Genomic DNA, 18958 nt, shown 5'->3' with positions numbered 1-18958 from the left:
TGAGTAATTTCTTTTTTTAAATTATGACTCTATCCTTATTTACTCATACTACTCTATTTTTAACAAGAAACTCCAAAAAAGAGATTTGGAATTACTATGATAAGCTATTGCAGAGTTTAGAATTAGAAAAATTTAGAAATTATTATATGATATACAAATATTAGTAAAAATTCAAACTTAAAATAATATTGAGAGTGTGAAAGTAATTCATAAAAAATATAACAATTTGAAAATATTAATTCAGGTATTTCGATATGCTTAAATTGAAAAATTTTTATTCGTTAAAGACTACCAAAATTGATTGACCCATGATAAAACTAGGGTTGGATTAGATAAATTACTTTGTATAATAGGAAAATAAAAACATTTTATAAAATTAATAAAAATATATCACTAGCTAAATATTCTTATTTTTCAGTTTAAAAATTAGTTACAGTTGAAAATAAACATGTAAAAAATAATATTTTTGCAAATTTACTATTATTTTGTTTTTAAATTATTAATCATTCATTATATCGAACCTCTCTTGACGTAAAGCATTAAAATAGATAAAGACTAAAATATTCCGTATAAGATGATCATTAACCAAAAACATTTTCCTATTCCCATGCTATAATCCTAAGAAACTATGGGATTATAAGGATTATTAAAATCTCTATATTCATTTGTAATAACAGCTTCTATTGCATAAGATATTGGTGAGATATATTGAATCCAACCTATCCAAGAAGCTAAATCTGCTCTCCTCTTGAAAAATCCACAGAATAGAATGAGAGGAAGTATAAAAGCAGGAGTGACAGAGGAGGATGTTCTTAGATCACTGAACATTATGCCAATAGTGAAACCTATTGCTGATCCAGTGACAGTCATAATCATAAGAACGGCAATATAAATAAAATATTGATAAGCATGATCATGAGTGTAGCCTACCATAAAATAGATAATTGTTCCATAAATAATTGGATAAAAAATCTTAAGTAGAATATCAGTTGCTATCTTGCCAATAGCATATGAAATTGGAGTGTAATATTTTGAGTTTTCTTCTCTCATGTAAACTCCTCTTTCAGAAGGGAAAGAAATAAGAATTTACATGCATCCTGACTAAAACATTGTCATTATATCTAAAAATAAGATACCATTACGATTATTGACATCTCTTAAAGAAGTTTCACTACTCAGCTCGTCTAAATCTAAAAATACCAAACCAAATAGTACAGCCATAAATATCATTTAAATAACTTCACTTTTTAAAATGAGGGGATCTCTTCTTATTTTTGTTAAATTTCTGATCGCTATGTGTTTAACTTATTCCCAAAAAGGAGCTTAGTAAAAGTCATATTAATTCACAGTTTATTGATTAATTTTTTCTAAATCACTGCAGGATTTCTGCATTTCAGGCTCAATTTGGGTGTCGTACAATGCGAATAAGCTAGGTACAACATGAGGATTTTTTTCTATGTTTGTGGCTGATATTTAAGACATATAGAAATCAGCTTTACACATATTTTTAGGGCAAAAAAGACCTTTTTAATCGAAAAAATTATTTATACTGTTAGCCTTCCCTTGATACACAAATCTTCCTTGTGACATAAAAATCACATTATCAAACAAATCCCAAATATCTTTGTTTGGTGAATGAATGCTCATTATAACATTTTTATTTTATTGTTGAGCATAGTCTTTCAGCAGCCTAATTACAAGGTAAGAAGTAAATGAGTCTAATCCGCTGGTGGGCTCATCAAGGAAAAGAACTTGAGGATCACTTATCAACTCGCAAGCAATATTAACTCTCTTTCTTTCACCTCCAGAAATTCCTTTTACACTTACACCTCCAATTAAAGTATTCTAATTTTATTAATTATTTTATTATATTTTTGAAAATTTTAAATAAAAATTAATTTACCTAACATCTTTCAAGTTTCAATATTTTTATTATCTCGTTAACTCTTTATTTCTTTTTTTCTGCTGTTCCATTTACTTTTAAATCTGCTGCGAACTAGATAGCCTCTCTAACAGTGAAAAAATCTAATAAGATATCATTTTGCATAACATATCCACTAAATTTAGTGAAATCTTAATTTGAGAAAGTTTAGCCATTAGCCATGATTTATCCAGTTAATTAGACATTTTATCCATTTACAATCTTACCAGAGAGTATATTTAACAAAGATGTCTTTCCACCTCCACTTGGACCAAGAATTGCAGTAATTTCACCACTTTTCATAACTCCTGTAAGGTTATTGAGAATATTTTTAGATTTTCCTTTTTATATGACACTATATGATATATCTTTGAATGACATATCAATACTACTACTTTTTTGTTTATTTTCCAAACAAAGCGATTCAGATGGAGAAATTTGGTTGTTTTCAACTTTAGCCATTTTTATTCAATAAGTTTATTAATAAATTGATTTATTTATTTAATTAGATTTTATTTTATTTATTTATTTATTATGAAAAATTAACATTAAATTTTACCATTTTTATAATAAAGCTATTAATCAGAATACATAATCTATTATTTAATAGTTAAATGTTTTATTACATAAAATATGGCATTAGATCCATTTTATAAAAGTAGAAAAATTAAATGTTTATCTTTTTCATCTTTATTTATGAAATATTTACTGACTTAAATATGTTAAATTTAAATGTTGTGAATTTTCATGAAGAATTAATCAAGATATACTAATTAATTTTAATTATCAAAATTCATCATCCTTTATTATACAAAAAAAATTGTGTTTACATGCAGTGAAGATAAATCATCAAATTAAAGCCTAATAGAATATAATTCATTTTGTCTATTTTATCATTTCTTCCTTCTATTTTGTTTTCTTAAAGAAAGGAAGGAAAATAAGAATTTGCTTAAAATTCGCTTTAGTAATTAATATAAGCAAAGTTGATCATTATGTTTTGTAAAATATTTATTTTTCTAAAAAACGATGAAATTTTAAAATGAAGATTGCTAACTTCCATTCATTTATTAGTAATTCAAATAAATGCCAAAAAAAAAAATTTTTTTCTTGAACTAAAATTAAAGAGAAAATTTCTAGAATTTAATTAAAATTAATGAATTTAGATGTAAATTGGTGTAAAATTAATATGTAATTGAAACGATTCTAATTAACTAAACAATAAATTACTTATTCCCTAAAGTTACAAAAATTTGCAATATAATTGTTGTATAAAAAATGTTTTCATTTAATCTACATTATTAAATTAATTATGAAATCGAAAAAAGTTAACAAATAATTATTCTACTTCTCTACTTATACTAAATAAATAAATAACATCTCTTTTAATACTAAATAAAATCTCTTGATTATATAATGATTATAAATTAATTGATAATTCTAAAAAACTTTATACATATATATGATACAAATTGCTTGAACCTTTTAAATATTTTTAAATCATATCTACTTCCAGAATTAATGGAGATATTTTTATTAATAATAAAACTTTTTGTGAAAATTCTAAAAGTAAAACCATTAAGAAATCTGTATAAAAAGTAAAATAATAAAATTTTTTATTTATTTAATTATAATTAATAGAATTTACTATGTTATGTAAAATAATTTTTTTAAATACAAATATATAAACTAAATCATTAAATTGAACCTCTTTTAACATAAAGCATTATAACAGATAATGATTAAAATATGGCATATAGGATAAACATTATCCATATGCAATTTCCAAGCCCTATTTCGTAATCTAAAGTAATTATAGGATTTAAGGTACTGTTAAAATCTCTGTATTCGTTTCTGATGATAGCTTCTAGTGCATAAGACAAAGGCGAAATATATTAAATCCATCCTATCCAAGTAGCTAAGTCTGCTCTTCTTTTGAAAAAGCCACAAAATAAAACTATAGGCAAAAGAAATGCAGGTGTGATAGAAGTAGATGTCCTTATATCACTGAATGCTATACCAATAGTGAAACCTATAGCTGCTCCAGTAATAGTCATAAGCATTAGCACTGAAATATAAATAAAATACTAATAAGCATAGTCATGAGTGTAGCCTACCATAAAATAAACTATAGTTCCATAAATTATAGGATAAAAAATCTTCAGTAAAATATTTGTAGATATCTTACCTATTGCATATGCAATAGGTGTGTAATACTTTGAATTTTCTTCTCTCATATAAACACCTCTTTCAGAAGGGAAAGAAATAACGATTTGCATACAACCTGACATAAACATTGACATTATATCTAAGAATAAAATACCATTGCGGTTGTTGATTTCTCTTAAAGTTGTTTCATTTCCCAATTCATTTAAATTTAAAAATATCAAACCAAAAAGCAAAGCATTAAATACTGTTTAGATTAGCTCACTCTTTAGGATTAGAGGATCTCTTCTTATTTTTATTAAATTCCTGATTGCTACGTGTTTAACTTATTATAAAAATGGAGCTTAATAAAAGTCATATTAATTAACTGTGTATTTATTAGCAATTTCTATTTTGCTTACAGACTCCTACATTTCGCATTCTATTTAATTGTCATATTAGCTAAATAGCCCAGGTAAAATATGAGGATTTTTTTCAGCATTTGTTGCTGATATTTAAGACATGTAATAGTCAGGTTTACACATATTTTTAGGGCAAAAAAAACCTTATTAATCGAAAAAATGGTTTATATTCTTAGCCTTTCCTTGATATACAAATCTTCCTTGTGACATAAAGATAGCATTATCAAACAAATCCCAAATATCTTTATTTGGAGAATGGATACTCATAATTACGTTTTTATTCTATTATTGAGCATAGTCTTTCAGCAACTTGATTACAAGAAAAGAAGTGAATGAGTCTAATCCGCTTGTGGGTTCATCAAGAAATAGAACTTGAGGATCACTAATCAATTCGCAAGCTATGTTAACTCTTTTTCTTTCACCACCTGAAATTCCTTTGACGTGTTCACCTCCAATTAAAGTATTCTAATTTTTTTAAATTTGATAAAGTTTAAATAAATTTTAAAATCATAGATTAAATGTTAATAAATTTTAACAAACACAATTTTTTTTTTATTTTATTGAAATATTTTAATAAAAATTTACCTAACATCTTTCAAGTTTCAATATTTTTATTATTTCGTTAACTCTTTATTTCTTTTTTTCTGCTGTTCCATTTACTTTTAAATCTGCTGCAAATTGGATAGCCTCTCTTACAGTGAAAAAGTCTAACAAGATATCATTTTGCATGACATATCCACTAAATTTAGTAAAATCTTAATTTGAGAAGGTTTAACCATTAGCCATGATTTATCCAGTTAAGGAGATATTTTTTCCATTTACTATCTTACCAGAGAGTATATTTAATAAAGATGTCTTTCCACCTCCACTTGGACCAAGAATTGCAGTAATTTCTCCACTTTTCATCACTCCAGTAAGGTTTTTAAGAATGTTTTTATGTACTCCTTATTTTTATATAACGCTATAGGATACATTTTTGAAAGATATATCAATACTATGACTCTTTTTTTCAGCTTATAAGGAATTGCTTGGAGATACTTTTTAAGATTATTTTAAATGCATTTTTATAATATATTTTTAAGTTAATGATTTATTTATTTTATTTTGAGTTAATTTTATTATTAAAAATTGGCATTAAGATCTACCTTTTTTAAACGATTATTGGAATTAATAGTCTATTATTTATTTTAAAGTCAATTAATCACATAAATTGATCAAATAAAGTTATGATAGATAAATAAAAATTACTGGTTCGGATTTTTTAATTTTTAAGGTCACTTGAATTTTCATGTGAAATTATCAAAATTTATCATCTCTTATTCCAAAAAAAATAAATTATTCACACCCAATTGAATTAAAAAGCAAAATAATTTGTAATCAAATTAATTTTTTGTTTAATTCTTCCTCACTCCTTAATAATAACTTTGCAGAAAAACAAAATTTATCATAAACTAAAATAAATAAACAAATGGTTGTTAGTCTTTCATTTGAGAATTTTAATATTTATTTTAACTAAAAAAATGAAATACTTTATGAAAATATATAATTAAATTTACTTATCCATTAATTTATGGTTTAATTAATTTAAATTAGATTTAAAAATTTCTTTAATCACACAAACTACCATGCTTAATTTTACAATAAGAAAAATTTATTATCTTTTACTTTACAAAAAATTTGTTTACTCAAATTTTGAAATAAAAATCAAAACCAATACACAGTTAAGCGTAATTGATTTTATCTATTTTATTTCTTATGAAACAAATATATAAAATAATTAATTAAGAGTTACTTCTAAAATAGCGTTTAAACATATTTTTAAAATAGATAACTAAAAAATAGAGAGAAATGCATTTTACTGAACTTGTATTGAATAAAATATTTTATTTGATAGCTAAAAAATACTTTCAAATATTTTATATTGTCTAAATTTCAAATTGAATTTATTTGTTCACAAAATTATTTGTAGCTTTTCTTGTTGTTAATTAATTGTTATTTTAAGATAGACAAAATAAAAAATATTGATTTTATGCATACATAAAAATATTGATTTTATTAAATTTGTTAGTTCTTACTTAAAATTTATTAAAAAAAGTAGTAAGCTCTAATAAAATATATTAAAGTAGTTTTTCTTTTATTAATATTCACTCTCTTTCTGAATAATTTTTTCTTGAAATTATATGTTGAATATTATTAAAATAGGCATAAATTACTAAGAAACTACATACAGTATATTTATATTTAATCTTAAAAATGATCTTTTTCTGTTCTTTAATTAAAATATTTTATTTTCATAAAAATTAAATTTAAATAGAACACCAATCAAGATTTATTTTACAATATCTAAGTAAAAAAATAAACATTTTTCTTATTCATATTTGAATACTTTTTTATATTTTTTATTAAAATTCAAAAATTTAAATTTATTAAAACGCCATAACTTATTGTACATGCCTAAGCTGAGGAGCAGAAGACACCATTTGCTTTTCCAATTTTTTTAAAAAATATCCAAAAATGGTAAAATTATTTCAGCACTAGTTAGATAGGTATTACGTAAAAATTATAAAATTAGTTGTCAAATAATTTGTTTTTGATTAAAAATCATCCAAAAATTATGTGTCTTTTGAGGAGATATTATTGTATAATTGCTGGGTGTACTTTCTAAATTTTGTATTTATTGTTTAGCCTAGGTAACTAATTGTATTGTAGAATATAAACCATGAATTGATTAAAAAGTTGTTGAATAACCTGTTAAGGATTTTAAATAAATAAGAAGTAACACTTCCCTTAATATTTTTGAGATTTTATATTCCTCTATAGGTTATATATAATTCTTTTTATTTTATTAATATTATCTCAGAACCAAATTATGTTAAGCAGTCTGTCATAGATTTTGTTACTTTAAAAATAAGTAGATAATTTAATTTATTTTCTATTTTCATAATATGGAATGCTATTTAACTTTGTAAATAACTCTTTGATTTAGTGTTAACTAATTTTATCTTTTTGAATGAGTATTTTAAATTTATTTATGCTTTAAACCTTGATTTATTTATTTTACACTATATTGTAAATTAATTATTTTTAGCTTTAGTTTTTATTCTTAAATTCCCTAGTCCCTCGTTTCAGATGATTAAAATAGAAAAAAATTTTGAGCTGGGCGGGGTTGATTTTAATTTTAGAGGAAATACATTATATTATAATATATTCAAGATAATATAATACTTACTAAAAATTTTTAATTTACCATATGCTGCAATTTATGATAACAAATTAATCACTGGCCCAGACTAAACCTCATCCCCAACTTCTTCTCTTTATTTCTTCACTGAGTAAATAAATAAATAAATTCTTTACATTTATTGATTATTAAATTTTGTATGTTAGCAAATAAAAAAATATCCTAATTTGTCATAGTTTATAAGTTTCTAAAAAAAATATCTTAATTATTAATAATATAAAAATTTATAATGTATTTAATAAAAAATTATTAAATTAGGTAAAAATGCACTTATTTGGTGCACGCAATCTATATACTTAAATAACATATGCTTGAAAAAAATATTAATTGGATTTGAGGATAGTTAGGTGATATTGTAAATATTCCTCTCATCACAAGAATAAAATACAAAATTCTAATAGATAAAAATTATTTTATTAAAATTCAATTGCTGCAATTACTAGAATTTTTTTAAAATTTGAAAACCCATCTCTAATTCCAACTATACTTTTAACAGTAAGTATGAAATAGAAATGCTAAGATTATTTATGAAAATTACATTGATTTTTTTGTGATATTTCTTCCTTCCTAAAAGCAAATTTATAAATTAATATTTGTTAATATTGTAATTTTTTTTTTCTTATTATAAAAAATCAAAATTAATTTGAAATAAAAGCAAATTTGTTTTTTAAAATACTAAAATTAATTATATTTATTTCCATAAATTTTAATCATTATTTAAAAAAAAAAAATAAATGATATATTCAACAAAAAATTTCAAGAATTTAGGAGAAGTAATTATTTATTTTTTAATGGATATCTTTCAATTTATTTTAATTAATAAAAAAAGTTTATTAGCTCTTCGCTTTAATCTCATTAGATTCTCCATATTGCTTTGAGGTATATTTAATTTTCAAGTTGTATACAATATTTTTTTTCTAATTGAAATTCTCATCAGTCAATCAATATTTATTATTATATTTCTACAAATATTTTATTTATTATTAATTTAATTTCATATTTTCAATTTCGAAATATTCTGATTTTGATTATTGATTTTATGATTTTATATTTATTTTAATTTTTTCATTCTAATTAATTACTTATATAAAAAGTTCCAATTAAATTGGTGATGAAGGTACATCAAACTTAGGTTCTGCTTTAGCAAAGTGTATTAATCTCTCAAATTTGACACTATAACTAAGGTGAAAATAGTTTATTTATTTGGATTGGTATTTAATATAAAAATAAAATTAAAATAATAAAATTCTTTTAGTTTATTAATTAACTTTTTATTTGATTTATTTTTCTTTTTCTTATTCTGCTAGTGTTTTTTTCTTTTTCTTTGTTTGTTAATTTAACAAATTTTTTCATTTTTAAATTTTACTTTTTATTATTAATTAAATCATTTCTTTATATTTCATATTTTTTCTTTTAACTAATTAATTATTTTTTTCTTATATTTAAAAAGTTCAAATTTAATTGGCGACGAAGGTGGATCAGACTTAGGTTCTGGCTTAGGAAAATGCAGTAATCTCTCAAATTTGACACTTATACTTAGGTATAAACAGTTTCTATCATTACATTTTTTGATTTTAACTAACGAATTAATTACACTTTTTTTCTTTAATATTTAATAAGCTGCAATAAAATTGGTCATGAAGGTACATCAGGCTTAGTTTCTGCTTTATCAAAATGCACTAATCTCTCAAATTTGACACTTGATCTAAGGTAAAAATAGTTTATTTGTTTTGAATTGAGATATTTTTAAAATAAAAATTAATTTGAATTGATACCACTATTTTAATTTATTAATAGCTTTTTATTTGATTTAATATTATTTTTTTTTCTTCAGCTTTTTTTTCTTTATTTGTTTGTTAATTTAACTAAATTTTTTTTAGTCAACTTTTGCTTTTATTATTGATTTATTTATTTTATTTCATATTATTACTTCATTTTTTCCTTATAACTAACTAATTAATTTAATGCCTAAATATTTAAAAAGTTCAAATTAAATTAGTGATGAATGTGCATCAAGTTTAGGCTCTGCTTTATCTAAGTGCACTAATATCTCAAACTTAATACTTGGTCTTTTGTAAAAACAGCTTATTTATTTGTTTTTGATGACATGATACTTTTAATATAAAAATTAATTTAAAACAATATAACACTTTTAGTATATTTATTTGACTTTTTCTTTTTTATTCTGCTTGTTTTTTTTTTTTTAGTCAACTTAACTCATTTTTTAATTTAAAAAATTTTTTTTTAATAAAAAATAGATTTATTTCTTACTATTTCATATTTTTTCTTCAAATTTTCCTATTAACAAATGAATTATATTTTTTCTTCAATATTTTAAAAGTAAAAATTAAATAGGTGACAAGGGTGCATTAGACTTATTTTCTGCTTTAGAAAATTTAACTTATCTCACAAGTTTGGCACTTAATCTTAGGTAAAAGCAGTTTATTTGTTTTAGATTGTGATATTCTTAAATAAAAAATTGAATTTAAAGTAATATTATTAACTCTTTTAGTTTAGTTATTAGCTTTTTATTGATTTATTTAAATTTTTCTTTTTTATTCTCCTCGGGTTTAGTTTTTCTTTCTTTGATAATTTACCTCATTTTTTCATTTTTAAGTTTGCTGTTATTATCAATTAATTAATTTCTAATTATTCCATCTTTTTTCATTATTTTTTTCTAACTAATAAAATATATTATTTTTTCAATATTTATAAAGTTCCAATTAAATTGGTGATCAAGGTACATCAGGCTTAGGTTTTAATCTAATAAAATGCACTGACCTCTCAAACTTGACACTTATTCTTAGGTAAAATCAGTCAGTATATTTACTTTAGATTGTTATATTTCTTAATAAAAAAATGAATTTAAAACAATATTATTTTTCTTTTTCATTTTTTTTTTTTACAGGATTTCTTTCTTTCTTTGTTAATTTAACTCATTTATTTATTTTTTATTTTTGCTAATTTTCATCAATTAATTCATTTCTTATTGTTTCATATTTTTTTTTCTAACTAACTGATTATTTTTTTTTCTTCAATATTAAAAAAAGTTACAATAAAATTTGCCATGAAGGTGCTTTAGGTTTAGGTTCTGCTTTAGCAAAGTGTAGTAATCTCTCAAATTTGACACTTTATCTTAGGTAATAACAGTTTATTTGTTTTTGATTGTAAAATATATATTAAAATTAATATAAAACAATATTATGTTTTTTATTTATTAGCTTTTTAATAAATTTTTATTATTATTCTACTTAAGTTTTTTTTTTACTTTGCTAATCTACCTCATTTTTTTATTTTTAACTTTTAGTTTTATTATTAAGTAACTAAATAACTTCATATTATTTCATATTTTTCCTTCTAACTAACTAGTTAGTTAATAATATTTTTATCTTAAATATTTAAAAAGTAACAATAAAATTGGTGAATTAGGTGCTTCAGGCATATGCTCTGCTTTAGCAAAAAGCAATAATCTCTCAAATTTGGTACTTGATTTAAGGTAAAAACAGTTTATTTGTTTTTGATTGTGATATTTTTAAATATAAAAGTGAATTTAAAACAATTTAATGTAATTTTATTAGTTTTTTTATCAATAATTAATCTTTTTATTTTTTATTCTGCTTGTGCTTTTTCTCTTTCTTTGATAATTTAATTCATTTTTTCATTTTCAGCTTTTTTAATTATCATCAATTAATTAATTTCTTATTATTTCTTCATTTTTTCCTTATAAATAATTATTTAATATATTATTATCTTCAATATTTAAATAGTTACAATAAAATTTACCATGAAGCTGCTTCAGGTTTAGGTTCTGCTTTAGCAAAGTGTAGTAATCTCTCAAATTTGACACTTTATCTTGGGTAAAAATAGTTTATTTGTTTTTGACTGTAATATTTTTAATATAAAAATTAATTAAAAAAATACATATATATGCTTTATATTTAATTTATTTATTTATTCTGCTTACGTTTTAAATTTTTCTTTGTTAATTTAACTTATTTTTTTATTATTATCAATTAATTAATTTCTTTTTATTTCTTCATTTTTTACTTTTAACTAATTAATTATATTTTTTTCTTCAACACTTAAAAAGTTCCAATTAAATTGATGATGAATGTGCTTCAGGCTTAGGTTCTGCTTTAGCAAATTACACTTAACTCTCAAATTTGATACTTGATCTTAAGTAAAAACAATTTATTTGTTTAGAAAAATGATATTTTGAATATAAAAAATAAGTTTAAAGCAATACGAATTTTTTAATTTATTAAAAATCTCTTTCTTTTTACTTGATTAATTTCTTTTCTTTTTTAATTTAACTCATTTATTTTTAATTTTCAAATTTTACTTTAATAAAAATAAATTTATTCAATATTTTTATTTCATTTTTTTCTAAGAACTAACTAATTAATTATAATTTTTTTTTTCAATTTAATAAGTTACAATTAAATTGGTGATGAGGGTGTTTCAGGCTTAAGTTCTGCTTTAGAAAAGTGTACTAATCTCTAAAACTTAATACTTTATTTTAGGTAAAACAGTTTATTTGTTTTAAATTGTGATATTTCTTAATTTAAAAATAAATTTAAAACAAATTAATTTTTTAATTTATTTATTTGCTTGTAATTTGATTTATTTTTTATTTTCCTTTTTATTCTCCTTAAATTTTTCTTTCTATTAATTTAACTTATTTTTTCTCTTTTCAAATTTAATTATTAATCAATTTTTATTCCATATTTTTTTTTTTTTCCATTTAAAGAACAAATTAATTATATTTTTTTCTTGAATTTTTAAAAGCTCCAATCGAATTGGCAATGAAGGTGTATAAGGTTTAAGTTCTGCTTTAGCAAAGTGTACAAATCTCTCAAATTTGTCTCTTTATCTTTGGTAAAAACAGTTTATTGGATATTTATTTTTAAATAAAAATTAATTTAAAACAAAATAAATAATTCTTTTAACTTATTTATAAGATATTTATTTAAATTATTTTTTATTTCCTTTTTTATTCTATTTATATTTTTTTTTATACTTTATTAATTTAACTCGCTTTTTACTTTTTGATTTTTAACTTTTTCTTTTATCATCAATTAATTCATTTCTTATATCTAATTAATTAAAGATATTTTTAATTCAATATTTAAAAAGCTCCAATTAAATTTGTGATGAAGGCTCAACAGGTTTAGGTTTTGATTTAATAAAATGCAGTAATCTCTCAAATTTGACTCTTTCTCTTCAGTAAAAATAATTTATTTTAGATTGTGATATTTTTTAATATAAATATAAATTTAAAACAAAATAACTTTTTTATTTTTTTATTCATTATTTGTTTGATTTATTTTTCTTTTTTTTATAATTTTTATCTTTTTTTACATACATTCTTTGTTAATTTAACTTATTTTTTTATTTTCAGCTTAGAACTAATAAATTATATATATTTTTTTTAATATTTATAAAGATCCAATTAAATTGGTGATGAGGGTTCATCAGGCTTAGGTTCTGCTTTAGCAAAGTGCACTAATCTCTTATAATTGACACTTATTCTTAGGTAATAACGGTTTAGTTGTTTGAATTGTGATATTTTTTAATATAAAAATGAATTAAAAAAAATAACTCTTTTAATTTATTTACTCACTATTTATTAGATTTATTTTTTTTTATTGTGATTGAGTTTTTTATTCCTTTCTTTTATTATTAAATAATTCATTTCTTATTATTATTATATATTTTACTTTTAACTAATTAATTATATTTATTTTCTTCAATATCTAAAAAGTTATAATTAAATTGGTGATAAAGGTTCATCAGGATTAGTTTTTTCTTTAGCAAATTGCACTAAACTCTCAAATTTGACACTTAATCTTATGTAAAAACAGTTTATTTGTTTTGGATTGTGATATTCTTTAATTATGAGCTGTTTATTTTTGTTTGTTCTATTTATATTTTGCTTTCTCATTATTATTTTAAATGATTTTTAACTTTTGGTTTTATTATAAATTAATTAATTTCTTATTATTTAATTTTTTTTCTTCATTTTTTCCTTTTAACTAACTAATTAATTATATTTTTTTATTCAATATTTAAAAAGGTATAATTAAATTGGTGAGGAAGGTGCATTAGGTTTAAGTTCTGCTTTAGTAAAGTGCTCTAATCTCTCTTATTTAATGGTTGATCTTAGGTAAAAGCAGTTTATTTATTTTGGATTGCGATATTTTAATATAAAAATAAATTTAAAATAATATAATTCTTTAATTTATTTTCTATTTGATTTATTTTTCTTTTTCTAAATAATTTTAAAAGTGAAAATAGAATCAATCAATCGTAAGAGTCCAAAGTAGTAAGCTATTGTCTTAAATTAAAAAGATTAGTCATTGCTCATATATATTTCTATTGACAATGAAAAAGTGTTGAAAAAAGGATGAAAAAATATAAAAATATTTGAATAAATTAATATAATATGTTTTATTTATGATGTATGACTGTAGTTAATATAGCCTGTTACTTAATAAAATTCCTTGCCCATAAAACAAATTTTTGTCAATCCTATTATTCAACATCTTAGTATCATTAATAATACCTTTAAATCCTTTAAATTAAGAGAATAAATAATTTCAAAAAAAGAGTTGTTAATATGTAGTATCAGATCATATGAAATAAAATAATTTAAAAATAATTAGAAAATTATTTCTAAATTTATGTAAATCTCCTTATTTTAAGATAATTTATGAAAATCTTTTAGGAAGTGAATAGTATTCATTAATAAAATTATTATTAAGCATAATTAAATAGATCCTCTAAGCTCTCAATATTACTTTTTTATTGAAAAACAAATTATTTTAAAACAAATAAAATGTTTTTAATTAAATTAATGTCTGCCTATCCCTTTTGGAGAGAGGAACATGTATTAAATTTAATTCTAAAGTATATAAACTGTTTACATGGAAGTACTATATTTAAAATTAACAATATTAAATATGATTTATAAATTTATTTGTAAAAGTAAATCTATTTTTGATGCTAGCAATTATTCTTTAAATTTAGATATATGCAAATGTTATTTATAGGAAGGAGTTAATTAATATTTTTTTTATTAATATTGTTTATATTTTAAAAAAAATAAAATTATATTTAACCTTAAAACTAATTGGCTGTATTAATATATTATTTATTTTCTTAATTTTCTACCTGATTGCATTATTTTTTTAGAAGATATTAATCTTGAAAAGAAAACTATTATGACCAAAATTGAAAGAATTTCATATTATTGCAAGTGATAACTGCACAAATTACATTTTTAATTACCAATTGTAGTTTAAATATTAAATTAATTACTGCTTAAATTTAGTATATATATAACTTATTTAAATATAATATAAATTAATAAGTGTTTTATTAATGAAAATAATTATTTTCTTTATAAATTTTAGCTTATTTGGATATAAATTATTTAAATATAAAATAAATATTTTTGTTATATTTTTCACTATATTACACCTCTCTTTAAATAAAGCATTAGTATGGATATAAGTTAGAAGATTAAAGACATAAAAGCTAATATCAAAAAACATGTATCCATTCCTAGTGTATATTAAAAGGTCTAGATTGGATTATATGGGCTTTCTAAGAATTTATATTCATTTCTTATCAGACATTCAAATGCATAAGAAAATGGAGATATGTACTAAATCCATCCAATCCAGCTTGCATAATCAGTTCTTTGCTTAAACATACCACAAAACAAAATGAGAGGGAGAACAAAAGCTGGGGTAATAGCTGTGGAAGTTCTGACATCTTAAAACATAACTCCAATCGTTAAACCTACACCGCTTCCACAAAATGAGAGTAATACCAAAGTAGCTACATAAATCCAAAATTAAGATTCTTCTTAAGTAGAATAACCTACCATGTAATATATAATAGAACTATATAATAAAGGTAAAAGTAAATTCATCAAAAACTCTGTTATAAACTTCCCTAAAAAATAGGATATAGGAGTATACATTTTACAGTTTTCTTCTTTTAAAAATACTAGCCTCTCAGAAGGGAATGATATGATTATACCCATCATTGCATTCATGAAGTTATTCATCATATCCATAAACATTATACCATTCCTATCATTTATTCTTCTTATAGAGAGATCACTGCTTATTTTAGGTTAATTTAAATATATAAGCCCAAAAATAAGACTCATGGCTATTGTCTATAAAATACGACTTTTTATTAGCAGTGGATCCCTAAAAATTTTAATCAAATTCCTAGAAGCAATTTATTTAGTTTAGAAAAATAAACTATTTTTAACTTTTTACACATGCATTTCTCTAAAAACCTAAGTTTAATTTATTTATGATAAAACTTCATTTTATATTTTTTAATCATAAGAGTTAAATAAAGTTTTTATCGCAGTAACTTTATTTTCATCTTAAGGAGAATATTCATCACCATTTTAGGAGATAAGCGACAAATAGTAATCAGGTTAGCACATATGAATTGGGCAAAAATAACCTAAGCTTTCAAAATAGCCTTACATTTTGCTTTTTCTACCTTAATAAACAAACCTTCCTTAAGCCATTAAAATAATTTAATCAAATAAATCCCATAAATCTTAGTTTGGGGAATGAATGCTCATGATAACATTCATCGATTTAAGCTAAGCATAATCTTTTAGTAGTTTCAATACAATGTATGCTGTATAAGAATCCAAACCACTTGTTGGTTCATCCAAAAACAGAACTTAAGGATCATTAATAATCTCACATGCAATGTTCACTCTTTTCCTTTCTCCTCCAGATACACCTTTCACTATTTCATTGCCTATCAAAGTATTCTTTATATAAAAAATATTTTAATTATTATCTAGATATAAAATTGTTAAGTTTGATTTTTAAAAGACAAGTCATGTTCATATTTTATTTTTTGCAAAGAAACTAACTAAACTTCTACTTAATGAAATATAATTTGAGATTCTTTTTATATTAACAATTAGAAATAAGAAATTAATTACTTAGCAATTTTAAAGCTTAAGGGCAGAAATGACTTCCTATACTTTTAAATCTTTCTCTAAAAGAGTTCCATTCATTTTAAGATTAGCAGCAAATTGTATAGCTTCTTTAACTGTTAGGAAACCTAGCAGGATATCATTTTACATTACGTAAGAGCTAAAAGAATTAAAGTCTTAATTATCATATGAGAATCCATTAGCTCTAATATCTCCTTGAATTGAACATCTTCCTGCTTATGTTTTGATCTTTGCTGCTAAAATATTCAACAAAGATGTTTTCCCTCCACCACTAGGCCCTAAAATTGCAGTAATTTCCCCAGATTTCATTAAACCTGAAACATTATTAAGTATTAATTTATTTTGCTGCTCTTTCTTGTTGATAAGCAAGTTATAATTTAAATTCTTAAATGTGATATCAACATTGTGAATATCGATTTCTGTCATTTTAGAAGATTTTTCTTTTTAAAGCAAAGGTTGTTTAGTTTTTTAGCTCATTTAATTATAAAATATTAGAAATTTTCAACAAATATATAAAGATTTTTATCAGAAATGATTATAGCTTATATTATTAAAATTTTGATAATTACTCTTGTTGATTATAAGGTTCTGATATTTTTATTTGCAATTAATTATTATTTTTTTTTTTATTCATTTATTATACAATTCAAATAATATCTTGTTATTTACATTAAAAAAATTTATGGATGAAACAAGCCAATATTAAACAATATCTTCGTTACATTCTGATTATTTCTTTTTAAAAGCTTATACTTTGTTTGAATTTTCTTACACCACTTCAAAATAAGAATTTTTTTGTGTCAAATAAAGTGGTGTTTCATTAAAAATTATCTTACAATAGCTTCAAATAAATTTCTTTTTAGCAAAAATAAAGAAAAAAATCTATTTTATATAAAGCAAAATATAATTTTAAAAAATATTTTAAGAGTGATTCAAGATTGTGGAAAAATCCTATTAAAAAAGTTTCATTTATTTTATCAAAAATAAATTTATAATATCAAAGATAAAATTAAATTTAATACTTTGATTTGATAGTTTTTATGAATAAATGAAGTTGAGTTAACATAATAATTTTAGATTCAAAATAGTTTTTTGCAAATTACTTTATATTTTAGTTAAGAATTTTTTGTGACCAATAATACATCTATTAAAATTTATAATTTGCAAGCATGAATTCAGTTATTAATAATATGCGTTGTGAAGAAGAAAAATTAAAACTGTAATTGAAAAAGAATAAAAACTTAAAAAGCAAAAATTGAAAGTGATTTTTCTGCTTTCAATTTAGTTAAAATAAATATTTAATTTAAGTTCATTAATATAAGCGAATTTTTTAAATCAGGATTTATGTGAATTAGATGACATTCACAATTTTTACAGGCAACAGCTTGAAACTAACTTAGAATTAAATTCAAAGAAGTTCAAAATTAATAGCTTAAGATACATACATAATACTTAGGTCATCCAATATATTTTGTCATATTTTTATAATATTTGTTTACTAAGAGAGAATTATTAAATATGTCTCTACCATAGTGTATACTCTTAAGCATTAAATAAAAATAGTATACTTAATTTAGGTAGGCTATATCTTTAATTTGATAAAATTATATAAATATTAAAAGTATTGATTGGAAGAATTATTGAAGCAATAAGATATATCAACTATAAAAATATAATAGATAGACTACTATCTTACTTAAAATATAGGCAACAAAAAATTTAGTCTCCAAAATTATCAAAATGATAATATATTTTATAATTAGAATATGAATTATTTATATTTATACTACTAAGCAGTAAATCAACTCAGTAAATGTAATTTTGATTCATTTATCAAATTCTAAAACGAACCATTTTTAAAAGTACTTTAGGTCTGCACAAGTAAATAACTTAATCATCATCAAATCTTTATTTTAATAGAGATGTGATTAATAATTAATTAACATTTAATAAATATCTAAGAAAATAATTTGATAATAAAAAATATAAAAAAGTAGGAATTGAAAAGATATTTTTAGTTGAATTTCAATATTATTTATAAATACTAAAATATTGTAGTTTATTTTTGATACCAAACAATTTTTTCATTTAAATTATTCTAATTTCTCTTTGTTTAAGAAACTAAATGCTTAAGTGAAATATAATTGATTTATATTATTTTTAATGTAAACAGGTAAATTAGTGTATTCTACTTTAAGATTAATTATTTTAATTGAAGTAAAATA

The 18958-nt window shown here is 21.3% G+C and overlaps 4 protein-coding genes across 4 annotated transcripts; 1 reads left to right on the top strand and 3 right to left on the bottom strand. All coding sequences in view use genetic code 6, as the record gives it.

Moving 5' to 3' along the window:
- Window positions 1-507: 507 nt before the first annotated feature.
- Window positions 508-2383, bottom strand: TTHERM_00035430 (ABC transporter family protein; the record flags this gene model as incomplete). Its single annotated transcript, XM_971950.2, has 2 exons — window positions 508-1845; window positions 1904-2383. The coding sequence occupies 2 exons, from the start codon at window positions 2381-2383 to the stop codon at window positions 508-510; spliced, it is 1818 nt and encodes a 605-aa protein (XP_977043.2).
- Window positions 2384-3612: 1229 nt separating this feature from the next.
- On the bottom strand, window positions 3613-5547 carry TTHERM_00035420 (ABC-2 family transporter protein; the record flags this gene model as incomplete). Its single annotated transcript, XM_971949.2, has 2 exons — window positions 3613-4950; window positions 5071-5547. 2 exons carry the CDS (start codon window positions 5545-5547, stop codon window positions 3613-3615), a joined length of 1815 nt encoding a protein of 604 aa, XP_977042.2.
- Window positions 5548-8460: 2913 nt separating this feature from the next.
- Window positions 8461-14108, top strand: TTHERM_000035419 (kinase domain protein, putative; the record flags this gene model as incomplete). The annotated part of the gene is made up of 19 exons (XM_012797131.1): window positions 8461-8499; window positions 8556-8605; window positions 8821-8910; window positions 9177-9266; window positions 9347-9436; window positions 9711-9800; window positions 10068-10157; window positions 10444-10533; window positions 10777-10866; window positions 11133-11222; window positions 11494-11583; window positions 11817-11906; window positions 12160-12249; window positions 12515-12604; window positions 12863-12952; window positions 13173-13262; window positions 13491-13580; window positions 13803-13892; window positions 14015-14108. 19 exons carry the CDS (start codon window positions 8461-8463, stop codon window positions 14106-14108), a joined length of 1623 nt encoding a protein of 540 aa, XP_012652585.1.
- Window positions 14109-15194: 1086 nt separating this feature from the next.
- Window positions 15195-17210, bottom strand: TTHERM_00035400 (lipid transporter family ABC domain protein; the record flags this gene model as incomplete). The annotated part of the gene is made up of 2 exons (XM_971947.2): window positions 15195-16541; window positions 16719-17210. The coding sequence occupies 2 exons, from the start codon at window positions 17208-17210 to the stop codon at window positions 15195-15197; spliced, it is 1839 nt and encodes a 612-aa protein (XP_977040.2).
- Window positions 17211-18958: the final 1748 nt, after the last annotated feature.

Source organism: Tetrahymena thermophila, assembly GCF_000189635.1.
Source record: "Tetrahymena thermophila SB210 genomic scaffold scf_8254667, whole genome shotgun sequence".
In the NCBI taxonomy this organism is placed as follows: Eukaryota; Ciliophora; class Oligohymenophorea; order Hymenostomatida; family Tetrahymenidae; genus Tetrahymena; species Tetrahymena thermophila.
This window is presented reverse-complemented; position numbering and strand designations above follow the sequence as displayed.